The sequence below is a fragment of the Apteryx mantelli genome, chromosome 25 (assembly GCF_036417845.1).
Source record: "Apteryx mantelli isolate bAptMan1 chromosome 25, bAptMan1.hap1, whole genome shotgun sequence".
Lineage (NCBI taxonomy): Eukaryota > Metazoa > Chordata > Aves > Apterygiformes > Apterygidae > Apteryx > Apteryx mantelli.
In genome coordinates, this window is record NC_090002.1 from 11,566,334 (window position 1) to 11,580,954 (window position 14,621).

The 14,621-nt window shown below is 36.6% G+C and overlaps 1 protein-coding gene across 1 annotated transcript in view; it reads right to left on the reverse strand.

The window, feature by feature from the left end:
- Positions 1 to 9: 9 nt before the first annotated feature.
- Positions 10 to 14,621, reverse strand: part of TRIM33 (tripartite motif containing 33) — a 43,859-nt gene continuing 29,247 nt past the window's right edge. Inside the window, exons 12-20 of the mRNA XM_067310822.1 lie at positions 12,530 to 12,662; positions 11,501 to 11,564; positions 11,070 to 11,229; positions 9,605 to 9,951; positions 8,982 to 9,105; positions 7,913 to 7,987; positions 7,154 to 7,306; positions 5,233 to 5,283; positions 10 to 5,150 (exon numbers count right to left, since the gene is read on the reverse strand). Coding sequence (XP_067166923.1) covers positions 4,938 to 5,150; positions 5,233 to 5,283; positions 7,154 to 7,306; positions 7,913 to 7,987; positions 8,982 to 9,105; positions 9,605 to 9,951; positions 11,070 to 11,229; positions 11,501 to 11,564; positions 12,530 to 12,662 — 1,320 coding nt within the window. The 3' untranslated portion in view covers positions 10 to 4,937. The remainder of the gene's footprint in view (positions 5,151 to 5,232; positions 5,284 to 7,153; positions 7,307 to 7,912; positions 7,988 to 8,981; positions 9,106 to 9,604; positions 9,952 to 11,069; positions 11,230 to 11,500; positions 11,565 to 12,529; positions 12,663 to 14,621) is intronic.

Genomic DNA, 14,621 nt, shown 5'->3' on the forward strand with positions numbered 1-14,621 from the left:
ATTGAAAGATTCTTCATTTTTCTAATTTAATAGAAATAACCAAAACAAAATGGTTTTCAAACAATGTTTTAAACTGATCTAGTACAACTTCTACACCACATTCCAGAGCATTTAACAAGAAATATTTACAGGCAGCTAATGTATTAAATAACCATGGAAAGAAAAAACTTTTTTTTTTAATTACACACCAGCAAAAACACAGGAACAGAACAATTAGAAACTGTAACCTTGTTAAAAAAAAAAAAGTTAAATATAATTATTCAGATAATACAATACCACAGAAACCGCACTTTTTTGAAGAATCATATTAAAAGATGAGCAGAGTTTACTATGTGCAAAAAAGTACCAGTTTAATTACTGGAAGCAAGAAATAATCAAAGAATGCCATGAATTTAACCCTTCCATGAGTATGCTTACATGTAAAACAGGCTTTCAACTGCACAAATCTTCATAGGCTTATATACATATTTCGTGGTGTTCGGAACCCAAGAAATACCCCCATTTGCAGGCCATTAGCAGACACGCATTCTTTCATTTTTTGAAATGTAGCTCACGCTCTAGAGTGAATGCTGCAATGAGTCGAACTTAGAAAATTATTTTAGTACCTTTCCTTGTACAAATTCCATGAATTCTAAAGAAAGCAGCCTTGAGCTGTAAGATCACTCAATAGAAAAGGCCAAAACTGCATTTCATACATTTAATAGTTCGTTTATAATAAAGATACCCAAATTAACTACAATTTTTGAAAACTAATTCAATTTAGATACATTAGAAAGCATATAAAGTAGAATCCCCAAAGGCGAACACAGGAACTAGATGGAAGAGTTACTGTACATGCATTTTGAGAAAATAAAAAGAAATCACCATATCTGAAGATACAATGTACATGTTCAGTCTGAAATATGTCTATGTAAACTGTGGCATATAAATTTTTTTTTAAAAAAGTACTTCCGTTATTTACTCAAACACCTACTTTTTAAAAAAATATGTAACTTTCCCCAATTTTTAAAATAAAATGCCACACTATATTGTCAATAACTCCTGCACACTCTATTTTTAAAAGTTAGACTTGGTGATATGCATACAAACTTTCCTATAAAGTCACCATCCAAAGGAAAGGATTCCTGTCATGCTAATAGGCAACAGACAAAGCAGTTTTATTGCTTTTTCCAAGGAAGAGAGTAAGAAAAACAAGAAAAAGCCTACTTCCAGTACATCATACACACGGCTTCAAAACACTGTTGCCATTACCTAATCTTACAGAAGGTCAGCCAATAAACTTGGTTATACAACAGAATGGTGAATTTGAGCTAATTTTAAAGACTTCTGTTCTAGTGGCTTGCAGAAATGTTTATAAAACATTTCACTGATCCAGTGTTGAGTATGCTGACACAGTCAAATGTCACAAGTAACAGCAATGGTGACATCTCACAAAAAAACAACTTATCTACACTTAATAGAGCATTTCTACCTTCAAAAGTTTGGGGAACACCCTTTTTTTTGGATAATAACTCAGCCATATTATACTGTAGGCCACTTAATTCCAGGGCACAGTTGAACACAAGACCTGAACCTATTTAGCTGGTTAAATTAGCACTAATCACTAGTAATTACATGGCAGGATACCTGCTGAGGTAATTGAGAAGTCCACAAGTAGCACACTGTACACTTTTCACTCCTATTTCAAAGCAAGTTGCCTTTTACTTCTTTGGATTAACTTAAACTTCAGGGTCATTTACAACAAAAATTGCAACACGAATGATCTTTTTACAAAAGTGTCTTAAATTAGAGCATATAGTTATATCAAGTGCCAGACTATCTTCTTGCTGCTGAGTTAGAAGACTGCAGTTGTGCAGGCAGAGCAGGTGGCATGCAGCCTGCACCCACCACGTCTTTTATCTGCCGAAGTTTCATTCTTAACATAAGCCATGTTCTAACTCCAGGTAACACACACCATCACCTGCACACACATCACCTGGCACAGAGAAGAGCTAGACTAACACAGCAGCCTGTTAATACATAACCCACGCGTTTCTCTCAACCAAGCTACATACAACGTGGCCCCCAAAAGCTGTTTTGGTTGAGCAAACCCTGACCAGTTCTGTGATGAATGTTTACAGACTAAGGATTGGGAAATGTATTAACAGAGCTTATCTATCCTTCTGAATCTTTATGAACGGGCCCTAGCTAGTTCCAAATAATCATTGAATTACTGTATTTGGAGTTCCAAAATGGAGAACAAAAATGAGAATGTTCTTTCACTTCTTTTATATAAAAGAAACACTTAAGATTTCTTGCACGCAGCTCAAAACTCCACATAAATAACACTACTGAACCCTGACGAGCTGAATGGAGGGATCAATTTTGGAAGTTCACTGGGTTATGTGCAAGAGTAAAGCTTGAACTATAATCAAAATCAAAGCTTAGCATTACTTGTGGTTTGCAGGTGAACTAGTGGAATACAGGCTAACTGGCAAGACTACAAAGTCAGACAAATCTTGTCTGGTACCCAGGGTCTGGGAGGAAAAGAGACACTACAGTGCTCGCAGCAGCTTGGAAGCACGCGCTCCCCCGAACCGCGGCTCCCCTACTGCGGGACCTGATCTGGGATGCCACCACGCTTGTCCTGAGCTCCCGTTCAGGCAGGAGGTACCTGCAATACTTTAAGCAACGACTGGAGCCTCACAAAGTGAGCAGTTAAAAAGTGGAGGCCTGCAGCTACAGAACCTAGAGTGCTTAAGTGCCATAAAAATAGTAATCCCAGTTGAAGAGAATTCACAGAATCTTATTTTTATTGTAATTTTAATAATATTCCTTTGCAAAATGAAGCTGAGAAACTAGAAATGCATAAATAGGCAATACACAGAGCCATTAAATGATCCCTTGTTACTATTAGTGTCCTATTCACACATTTCATCCTTTTCTACTGGCAAAGTTTTTGCTATGTGTCAATTTAATATATGTATGTTTAAGTAGGATGACTTTTCCTTTCACAAACTGGTAAAAACTAAACTTAAACAGACACTCTGTTAACATCTGAACAACAACAAAAAAATCAGTTTGAGTCAAGTGTCACATCTGTGTAATCTAAAGGAGAGAGCTTGAAGTTATGAATACCTTCAGTCCCCTTGTTTATTGTGAGAGGTATAGTCACAATGTATATATACTTTGTTCTATATAAAAAGAAATCAAATCATGATTTGCATAAAAATTTCTCAGAGCATTTCTCAATTTGATACATTGTGCTAAAAATATTTATCTTTACCATTATGGTAAAGGACATAACAATGAACAGCCACAGGAATTGCTCATGCTGAATATATTAAACCCCCAGTGATTTACCACAGAACTGCTGTATTCACACAAAATTTTATGGCAAATTTACAGTCTGTCAACTTGACCTCATCTGATTACAAGATTTCTTCATCTTACTTTAGCACAAACAATATGAAAGTTAGAAATTACATTTCTTGGTTCTAGTATTGAGTTCAGTTCAGTAAAGGAAAAAACAACTGTTCAAAGCACACTTACTTTGCCATAACCTCCTTTCTGACCAGAAATGCTGCAACAAAGGCAGTGTGCAATGGGAAGGCACTGCAGAGATGCCTGCTGCAGGGTTTAGAGGAACAGGAAAATTGTTCTATTTTCAGTATTTGACCAGAAACCACTCAACTCCAAATCCTGGTCTGTGCAAGTGCTTCATTTTATGGATGGGCAAGTAACCTAATTCTAACAGGTTTATTCTAATCTTTCTAGACATTTCACTCATGAGCTGCTTCTGAAGAAAGTTCTGAGTAGTACTCTAATAAAAATAAGATAGAACCTCAATATGAATGCAATGTTAGAAATAGACAGCATATATTACAAATCTTTTCTTGATAGGAACAATTAATAAGAATACATATTAGCTTAAAAACAGTTCAGCAAATGTTGCTGATCTGCAAGAAATCTCAGTTCATTATTTACAAATAAGACAAAGTGAATACAGGAAATTTTACACATTTGGTAGTCAATACGTTATTGTTTGCCAAGTGGTCTATTAGAAACTGATATTTAGGAAGACTGGAAAAAAAAAACAAACCCAAACAACCCGGTATTACCTCTTCAGTCTATATTTTAAATACAGAAAATTAGATAATGAATACTGGAGATAACATTCTGCCTCATTAGGGGGATCAGGGACAGATGATACAATGCTAAGAATTCTGTCATGAACTCCATTAAAATGTTCTGTGTACAGGATTCTTAATAAATATACTTAGCCCTACTAAAAAGCAACAGTTGCAACCAGTTTAGTCCTGCATCTGTCAAGAACTCACACTCCTGCACTTGCCAATTCAGAACAGTTTAATGATTTTTTTTTGCTATACATAAAATGTTGTAAAGAAAGTCAAATTTAGATACTTGGATCAACACAGAAGATCAGTTACTCACAATATTACTTAAATGAGATGATAAAACCAATGACCCAACACACACTTAAATTGACACAAAAAGAGGGGATTTTCGGAACTTTTTTTTTTTTTTTTTTACAGTTTACACTGCAGTCCAGCATGAAAGCAAGATACAGTAACTGTATTGGTCCAGTCCTGCAGAACATTTTACTAAGCAGTATGACAGTCTTATCTGTACAAGGAGCATCTCTTCTCAAATCTGCTTCTCTTCCACACCATACACCTCTATCTGTGAGACCAGGATGAGTGAGCCTCCCTCCCCATCAGGAAAAAAAAAGGAAACATCAAATAATCAAGAAAAAAAAAGTACAATACATTTTTTTCCCCTTTTGATGAGAATGCTTTTCTGCACAAGTGTTTTTTGTAATCTAATACTGTTTAAAAAGCTATCAGCTTCTTCAAGATGGCCACTGTAGGCATGATAATATTCCAGGAACACTTAAATAACAGTTTTTACAATAAATTTAGGTCCATATCATTAGATTACTTTATATGCACTGGTCTCTCATCTGATTTTAGACGTTTTCTACGTGGTTGTATAAAATCTTCATCGGAGTCCTCAGTTATTTCACCATCATCCTCTTCCTGCTCAAATTCAGGCAAAGGCTGGAAGGTCCTGTCTGGGTAGATCTCTGTAAGTTTATCTTCAAAGTATAATGCAACTGCCTTCCCTGCCTGTGCTACTTCTGAATCAGCCTGCAAACAAAAGAAGACAGGAATATTCACCTGTTGGAAATGCACATCCCTTCACCAAGTGTGCATGGTCTGAAACGCTTACCTTCAAATTAATCTCTTGTGTTTCTGCATAAACTTGAACAACTTTCATCATCTAAAAAGGATACCAGAGTCAAAAAAATGAAATTATAATTCTTTCTAAAGTTACGAGATTGCATAGGATTGGATGACTAAAGTCAGCCATAACAAGAAAACAATTTGTTATGGACTACACCTCTTTAGTTCTCAAACTCAGTGGAAGCAGGGTTTAAAACAGTCTTATTAAGAGGGTGACACAGGGTAAATGAACTTTTGACATGACACACAACTTTTGTACAAAGAAGTTGCTCCCCATCATTTTAAAATTGCACTCTACTCATGATCGCTTTATTCATTTTAAAGTTTAGTTGACCAGACATTATTGTGGAAAAGTCTCATTTGAATTTCAACAGAGAAGAGCTCCTTAAGTCTTTTCTACATAAGACCAGACTACTCTCTTGGGGTGTTTACCCCACTTCGATTTCTACTTTTTAAGAGCATATAGCTCAGAGGCGCTAGACCTGACTCTGCTATGAGTGGTCAGATTGCCTCATCTTTTGCCATCAGCCAGCCCTTCAAACAGTGACACAAGTCTAAAACACCTTTTTAAACACATCCATCAGTCCTTGCTCCTTTGTTTTACTCTTGTCCCTAAGAGCTGCAGCATGTTTTCTTCTACAGTAAATGCTTCATTAATTCCCTTGATTGAGAAGGTCACATAACTGCAACTTTTTCCACAGTGCTCATTAACCTCCACCTAATACAGAGACATAAGGGAGTCGGTGGTGTCAAAGTCCCAAATGCTTGCAATCACAGTGTACAGCATCACATTCTAAAATGTATTTAACCTTGATTTTTACCAGCATACTTGTGAGGCAGTAGAGATTTTAAATGTTGGTTTGTGTGCTTCCTACAAATTTACCTCTTCCAAGAGCCAGAAATGTTGCCCAAACATTGCAGAACTCCAGTTGCATTTTACAGAGAAATGCTGGCTACTGTATGCATTTCTGAGGTCACAAGAAAGCCACTCCATGCAATGCCTTCTCCAAGGCTTTTTATGATCTTGCTTTAAGGAATCTCAGAAATGAGGACACCCAGCTTACCTCAAAGACTACTCTGTTTCAGCACAATGTCATATTTTTCTGATATTCAGAGCATTTTTCCTGTTGCTTCACCTAATAACAACACTCAGGTAGCATATCTCCCTGAGTCACATTTCACAGATTAGTAAGGTAAAATATTTCAGTATCAGATGAGTTCATTGAAAAACAGGGCAGCTTCCCACATTCATCAAAAATATGACTCCATATACAAGCTACCTGTTGAACACTAGTTTTTGTGAGAGCCCAACTATCCATGAGCTAAAGCAGCAAGCTTAATACTGGGAATAATGAACAAAAAGCTTTTTTGGATTCTGCCTGCAGTAGGTACTAGAAACAGCAGGATATCCTTCAGAAAGGCACATGTCCTCAATAGAGAGCTTCCTCAGTGGGAATCTGCCATATTTCATCAGTATAAGCACAGTTACCTGTGTAAGTTGAGATAGTCAAGCAGTCCTTAAAACTATCTTTCTCACCACACTTCCTAAGCACTGCCACAATCTATTCGATGTACATCAACAAGGCGGCCATCCTGCTCCTCAGTCACGTATCAAAACCAATGAATCCACCTATTGCTTAGTCAGTGGTTTCCCAACATGACTAAACGTTAACAGTCTCCCTATTAAAGCCTGATCTCTCCATCTAGCTAAAACGGAGAGCTAGTTCTGTAATTATGTTGTACTTTTTTTAAGTGTCTGTCTCAGCATCTGCTCCATAATACAGAAGTTTAAGATTTGAAGCAGACCCTCTACATGGAGAAATTGCAGAATCAGGTTGAAATAAACCTTAATCTCAGAAAAAAAAAAAAAAAAAAAAAGTATACAGATTGGTTGGAAGTTAACATACTTCATTAAACCTTTCACAGTTCTTGAAGATCAGCCGGACATCTGCCACAAAATCCTCAGGAGTTTGGTAATGTTGAGAATGTTTCTTCTGCAGTTTCTTTTTCACTGTAGATAAATCCATTGGTTTCTTTATAATTTTATAATAGTTTGGTATCTGTAAAGAACAAACAATGATTTATCACTACAATGACTACATAGTTCACAGAAGCAGCTGAATTTCTTCATTTCTTATCAAAATAGCCATCAGCTAATCTCATCATGCACTGTATGCATGTTCAGTAAGCGGGAACAATTTATTTTCCTCAAACTGTTTAAGAATTTCTTTCCCACCTTCATTGTCTATCATAGCACAGCAAAGCTTTTCATTATAGTTACTTTTCTTACAGCTGAAAATAGAACAGTCAAAGCAGTTTCTTTCTTGCTTTCACTTAAAAGATTGACAAAGAAAGTTCTCCTAAAGCCTCTTGTAGTAACACTCTGAATTTCATGAGTATCCTGAGTCATCCTCTTCCAATTCAACAACTGCTAATTTGAAGTATTTTTAAACAAGTGGGTTTAAGACTGGGAGTATAGTCTTTGCACAAAGAAGCTCCAGAATCAGATACTTCGAAGTATCATGAAATACCGAATGACCACCACTGGCCAAACAGAAGATGCTTCAAGTAAAAGTAGTTAGCTCCCTCCCAAAACAAAGTCCCTCACAACTCCAGCCTTTTAGATAAAAAATAAATCACAAACTATTTTGCAGAAGGAGACTCACCGAGGCTGGGACTGGCTCTTGAAATTCAATGCTCAGCTCATGACAATACAGGTAAAGCAGGAGACGTTCACATTTCTTACAAAGAAATAAACAGCTTCAAGTTAATATCCTTAGTTATTCTCACCCCAGAAATACATATTTCACTACTTTAAATATTGGTAGCTTACTACCAGAAAATTTAATGTACAATCTCCACAAGTTTATTTATAAAACGTTCAAGTTCTTAGGAGGGTGTTATTGATGGGAAAAACAAAAAAAAAAAGGCCTCTCTGTTCAGATAGCAGAAATATACTCCCTTTTTGCTTTTTTCTTCCAAAACAAAAACCTAGGGCTAAAATCAAACATTCAGAAGCCCATTAATAAACCATCAAACTAAAAAAAGAGAAACTATAACCATCTTTGTCCAAGTGTAACAGGCAGTTACAGGAAAAGACTGAGTTAAGGACTCCCCCCCCCCCACCCCGAGACAAAATTAAACAATTTGAAATTAAATCCAAAGTGTTTCTATGAATTTCCTGTTCAAATATTTTTCTTTCATTTGCTTGGAATTCCCTTGGAGAAATCTGATTTGATAACGCTCCGACACTTTGTTCACGGTCTGAATGATAAAGCTAAAAATAATTCTGACAGTCGAGGTCATTACACCTTCCACAGGAATGCACCTTAATATTTCTAGCACCTCTCACAGCATGAACTTAGCACAACAAACTTACACAGCTACATTTATGAAGGCTGTATCAATGTTAAATGCAAAGAACTTCTAAATAAGAACACTGAAGAGATTAATGCATATTAAAGTATTCATTTAAATACAGAATATATGTTTACATGTGAGTTTTAACCAGTAGATGATTACAGTTAATAATGGAGCACTCACACAGTCACCAAGACCTGGTTATGCGGTCATAGAAGGAAATCTTATTACTCATTTCTTATTTTTGCTGAAGTCACAGTCATATTCAATTTGCTGCAGCCACAGAAAAAGTATCTTCAAGAAAGAGTGGAGGACAGCTAATTACAGAAAGTGCTTTTTTCTTAAGAAACTGATTCCTACAGTTTTGAGACATACCCTTTGGTCCACAGGACTGAGGCCTTGTGCTGTTTTCCCCTTCTTACTGTGTTGTGAATTGTCACAATCATATTCTACCTCTGGTTTGCTTAGATCTCTGCAGAATGTACATATCCACTCCCCACTAGAAAGAAAGAAACACAATTACTCCAGGAATCCAGGGATGAAGCCACATCAGTGATGAATACAAAGATTTTTTCATTAGTTCTCACCAGTTTACATTGTACAATATCAAAGATTTAGATTTATAATGACAAAGAGTAACCAATAAGGCTCAAGATAACTCTGCCAGTCAAGGTCATTTTTTCCTCCCCTCATACTCCTCTCCCAAATATGCTTAAATACTTTGAAACATCTTTCTCACTGTGACTTTATAATGAACGTTACATAACAGAAACACACTTTGAGAGCTCATTTGTTTATCAAATAAATTTTAACCAGTTACGCAAAAAACAATCCAGGCAGACCTTTAAAACGTCAGCTTTTTTATTGACAAAAGTCAAGGCAGAACTATCCAGTCTTGAGAATGAAGCACCAATTTTAGTATTGTGTTGAAACCTACCACGTGAATGAGACCACAGAGCTGTTCTAAGGAAACTATTACACTGCATGGTTTCTGGTACCTTGGAAAGCTGAGAAGTGTTGGTACGTGACAGGTCAGGTGAAACACTTTTGGGCACTTTTCACAACATAATAGATCCCCTCCATTTTGGCATACAGCGCACCAGTCTTCATTTGGATCATCCTCTTTGTTATTGCCTTCTCCTCCAACTCTAGCTGATCGATGCATTAGACTTCGCACTGGGGATTTTCCATTTACAAGACTATGTCCAGACTGCTTGCAACTTTCACTTAATTCTGCTGGTTCGGTTTTTACATGATTTTCAAGGCTTCCTAAGGCTTCCAGTTCACTTTCCAGATGCAAGTTAGTGGATAGTGGCGGTGTCAAGCTGCTCTCAGGACTGCTAAGCTGAAATGAAAGTAGCATATGAAAATCTGAGAAGGGATCAGTTTTACAAGGGCATCTTTCTTCGCACGCTGGAAGTCAAAAGCCATCCACTGCTTACTGGCACTATAGGCATTTCCCAAAATAACTGGCAAATCATTCTGAACAGTGGAGTTGCATACAATATAGAAAAATACTTTTTCACAAGTCTGTCCTTTGAAGGACAGACTCATTTCTAATATGTAGCATGATGAACAAACTTTTAATCCCAGCACACCAATAAAATATCAATACATACCTCCACTGTCACTAGGAAAAATCCTTAAGTTTTTCACCCTGCTCCCAGTAAACAATCCCATTAAATCAAACAGAGCTGAGAAGCACTGAAATATTCACTTGCATAAATATTTTAAAGAACTGTGAAAGTGCCAATGACAGGCCTGCTCTGGCATGAGAAATCCTGACTGACTGGAAGATTTCTGAGTGTAATTACATAGATATGAGCGTTCAATAATTCCTGCTAACAATGGATTATTTACAGGTTTCATTAGCTAGGGATTAAAAACAGCAACAAACCACACTGTTGGGGGTATTTTATTTGAACAGTTAAAGATAAAATTTACATGGCACTATCCTGTGTCTAGCAGAGCATAGTAAAAGAATATGATCATGTCCTAAACATGGGCCAAACTGAGATTAAGTTCTAACTTTTTTCTACTGGACTACTTTCAACACTCAATTATGCATGACAGTATGTAAAATTTACAAGGACCGGGTGCCTTTTGCATCTATGTTATTGGTTCAAATCCTGTCCAAATTAACAAGAGAGACATCATTTAATGCTCATTTGTTTGACATAAGCTAGCAAGCAATTGTCCAAGTCCTGTTTCCAGCTTATTGGTACCTATGTCACAAAACCCTAAATAATTAGCAGCCTTAGTAGTGCTACAAAAATAAAGCTCACCACTGAAGCTGACCCACACTTAAAAGTTCAGACACACTACCAGGGACCAAAATACCTTTCAATCTTCAGAGTTGTTAATAGAATATGAGGCTTAAAAGTAGAACTGCTTTATGATTTCCAAATTCTCATACATGCTAGTAGGAACACCATAACATACTGTTTCACAAACTAACTTTACCATGCAAGCACTCCTTCTGCCATCCTCTGTTTTTTCCTGTTTTACTGTTCCTGAGAAACTGCACATCTCTTCCTCTGTCCCTGGCTCCTGCTTGACTTTCACTTGATCAGACTTGAAGTTCATGCTAGTTTTCTCAGCAGTTCTGCCTGAGGAGCCACAGCTAGAAAGATACCAGCACATAAATAACACGAAAGCTCATTAGAATAAAAAAGTTAAACATTGCAAAGGTAAAGCATGTCCAAACATTTAGAAGACAGCTTAATTCCACAAGACAGTGGGGAGTCATATTAAAAAAAAATCTCCTACATGTAAGGCTTCTTCAATTACTTGGTCACAGTTACAACAAAGCTCTATTGAGCTGCTGCCAATTTATTTTTGAATTTTCCATCTTTGATTTTTCAGCCTGACAGTATTGACTGTAACATACTCACCTTCCTCTGCTACCTGTGCTGGAGGTACTAGGTGGCCTCACAGGAGTGTGAGAGTTGGATAAACCTGAAAAGAAGTGTAGAAGTTGACTTGGTACAAACTGTTAAAAGCACAATAAAATAAATATGACTAGTATTGAGTAACACCAAAAGTGCTGCTGCTGGAATATCCTAATAGTTCACACAAATCAGCTGCCCTCTCAGTCATTTGATCAGAACAAAGATCTAGCACGCTACATTAAATAAAAACAGATGACAAGCTATTGTTTAACAAGTCCCAATAATTATTGCACTTAATCCAAATAGTGCCGTAGCCTTCCACCCATAAGTCCTCAAATTTTATCCACTGATCTCCACCAATAATGTGGATATGTTTTGCAGGCAAGTTTTGGGAAACAAACTAAGTTTCATTGCTACAAGCATTCACTCACAGAATATTGCAGAGAGAAGACCAAGGGAAACATGCATACCAAATGGCTGAAATCAGCTTCTTACTAATGGAAATAGACATTTGAATATTTATATAACTGAATATCAGGTATATTGGTGATTTAATTTGTTCAGATGCATAATGAAAAGTCTATTCCAAATTGGCTGTACTTAGAACGACCTTGTTCAAATGATCTTTGGGTATAGATATTTCTGTGACTAATTAAGCTATTCACTGATATTCAGCAAACTTACTTCCTGAACCTCAGAATGGTCTAGACAGTCATTATTTGGGCAGTAACTGAACCACATTCTCTGATGCACAAAAAAGAAAATGGATTCTGGTAACATAAGTCAAACAGTATCATAGCACAGACGTATCAATCTATACACATATCTGAAATACTGCATTCATGTGCAGGCAGTTTGTTACTATGAAGATATTTCTGAAGGAAGGTAAAATATAAATTCCTGCAAGAACTTATTTTCGAAAAAAAAATATTTTTTAAACTAACAAAATATCATTATTCTTATGGCAGGAATCAGTAGGTATTATCTTCAACTTGAAGATTAGCGATACCCATCATACTCTTCCCCATTTACCTGATGACCCTGGAGATAGCGCTGAAGGTCCTGGGGAGGGATTCATGGTACTTGTAGGTTGCGGGGGTAGGTGGCTGCCCGAAATATATCTACTTAGGAGGTTATCTAAATTGCTTGAACCAGCATCTTCAAGCTAAAAAACAAAACCCAAAAAGTCTGAATCAGCAAAGTCTAATTGAAGTTTGTTAATAGTTTCACATCTTCACACTGTGATCGGTATCTTTACTGAAATTGTTCATTATCCTTTCAAGGATTCAGGGCATCAGCAAACATCATCATCAGTTTCATAGAGAGATCAATCTTTTTCAAAAATAGAAATCCACAGTCATAAATATATCAAACTAAGATTTTCAAAAGTTCCTATATTTCTGAATTCTTCCAGTATGGTCATAGGCTGCACCTCCTTTTGGTCATTCCAGACTTCTTGGTTTTCAGATTTCAGTGCATTAGTCATACTGAATGGTGTTAGTCATATGAACTACTAGATTACTAATGTTGCAACAGTTATTCCACAATAAAGATATTAAGGGAAAACATGAACTTTTTTTTTTATCTTAGCATGACATGAAATCTTTTTGCCCCATCCATTTCTTACACAGATTTTAATATCTATTAAAAACAAGGAAACAGGTACCCTATTACTTTAACTACTTAAAACTATCAACTGGAAGAAGATAGCATAACTGTAAATAATGTCTTTGAAATATATTTTATTTAAAGTAAGTTTTTATGACACTGTCAGCACTTTGAACAATGAATAATTTCCTATCAAACTGTTTCATCAATTAAAATCTGTAACAGCTATTACATGAACAGGTATAAAAAAAATCATACCGATATAGAATTATGCACTTTCAATGCACCTAGAAGTTGCATTTATGTTTAAGGCTATCCCACTAACAACTCCTTCTAACCTGTTACATAATAAACTTTAGACATGTACAGCTGAATCAGTCTTAACCAGTTATATTAATGCTTTGCTATAATGACTAACAAAGCTTCAGCACTACAGATCAATCACATTCAGAGATGCAATCTTTTCCTTTTGCCTATTCTTATCAAATTACCTGCAAACTCAAGCAGAAAGTGAAAGCATAACCCTTGAACACCATTCTTCTAAGATTAAGAATTACAAAGTTGTTACTGGTATTACAGCAGACCAGCAGCCTTGATGAAATTTAGGTTTTGTTTCTAAGGTGATTCCTGTATCATGCTCAAATTTCCTGTGCTTACTAGCACAACAGTGTTAGCACTGGAAATTTCAACATAATCATCATGTTCTCAAGATGAAGCCATCATCCTCCCCTCCCTCACCCCCAAAACACTCTTACAGAAAAATTTTTATTACTGTTACTTTCTTTGCCTCTACCCATAAATTAAATTATGCTTCTGACCTCTCCAAATTATCTTGACTTCATCAAAATCTACCTCAGCTTGTGCGCAGTACCCACTTCCTCTCTCAGAAGAGAATATGGGAGACGGTCGGCAGTTCCAAGTCAGTGAGTACCAAACTGGTGTGCAGATAAAGTGAAAGCTACAGAAGCAGGAACTGTCAAACTCTGCAGAAGCAAGAATTTCCAGGCAGACACCACAACCAGGGCTAAAGATGAAACATGAAGGCCAGTTTTTGGAGTGCTCTGCAGCACCTTCTAGAATCCAATGCTAATGCAAGCATGGCCTCTTAAATACAAGATGAAAATAACTACAGTCACAGTATCGTGGCATAGAGAAAGGGAGAGGAGAGAGAAAAGGAGGGGAGTAGTATACCTTTCCTCTGTATGTCCTGGGTTTGACTGTTACGTTTAGCAACATTCCACATGAACAGAGAAGCATCAGGCAACTTTAACTCTGAATAAATGATGATTCAGAGCATTTGAAAGACATAACAATTCAACAATTCTAGTGATACGTTCCCACATGACAGACTTGTGGAAGAAAGGAAGTGAACACAGTAGTTAGGGTTGACTAATTTAAGTATCAGTTTTTACTATATGACAGCCATTAAATGCTGTTTAATTTAAAGCTTAGAACAGGCTGAGCAGGTCGGACCTATACTGCCAAAGGAGTTGCATGTCCAAGGCAAGGACTATAG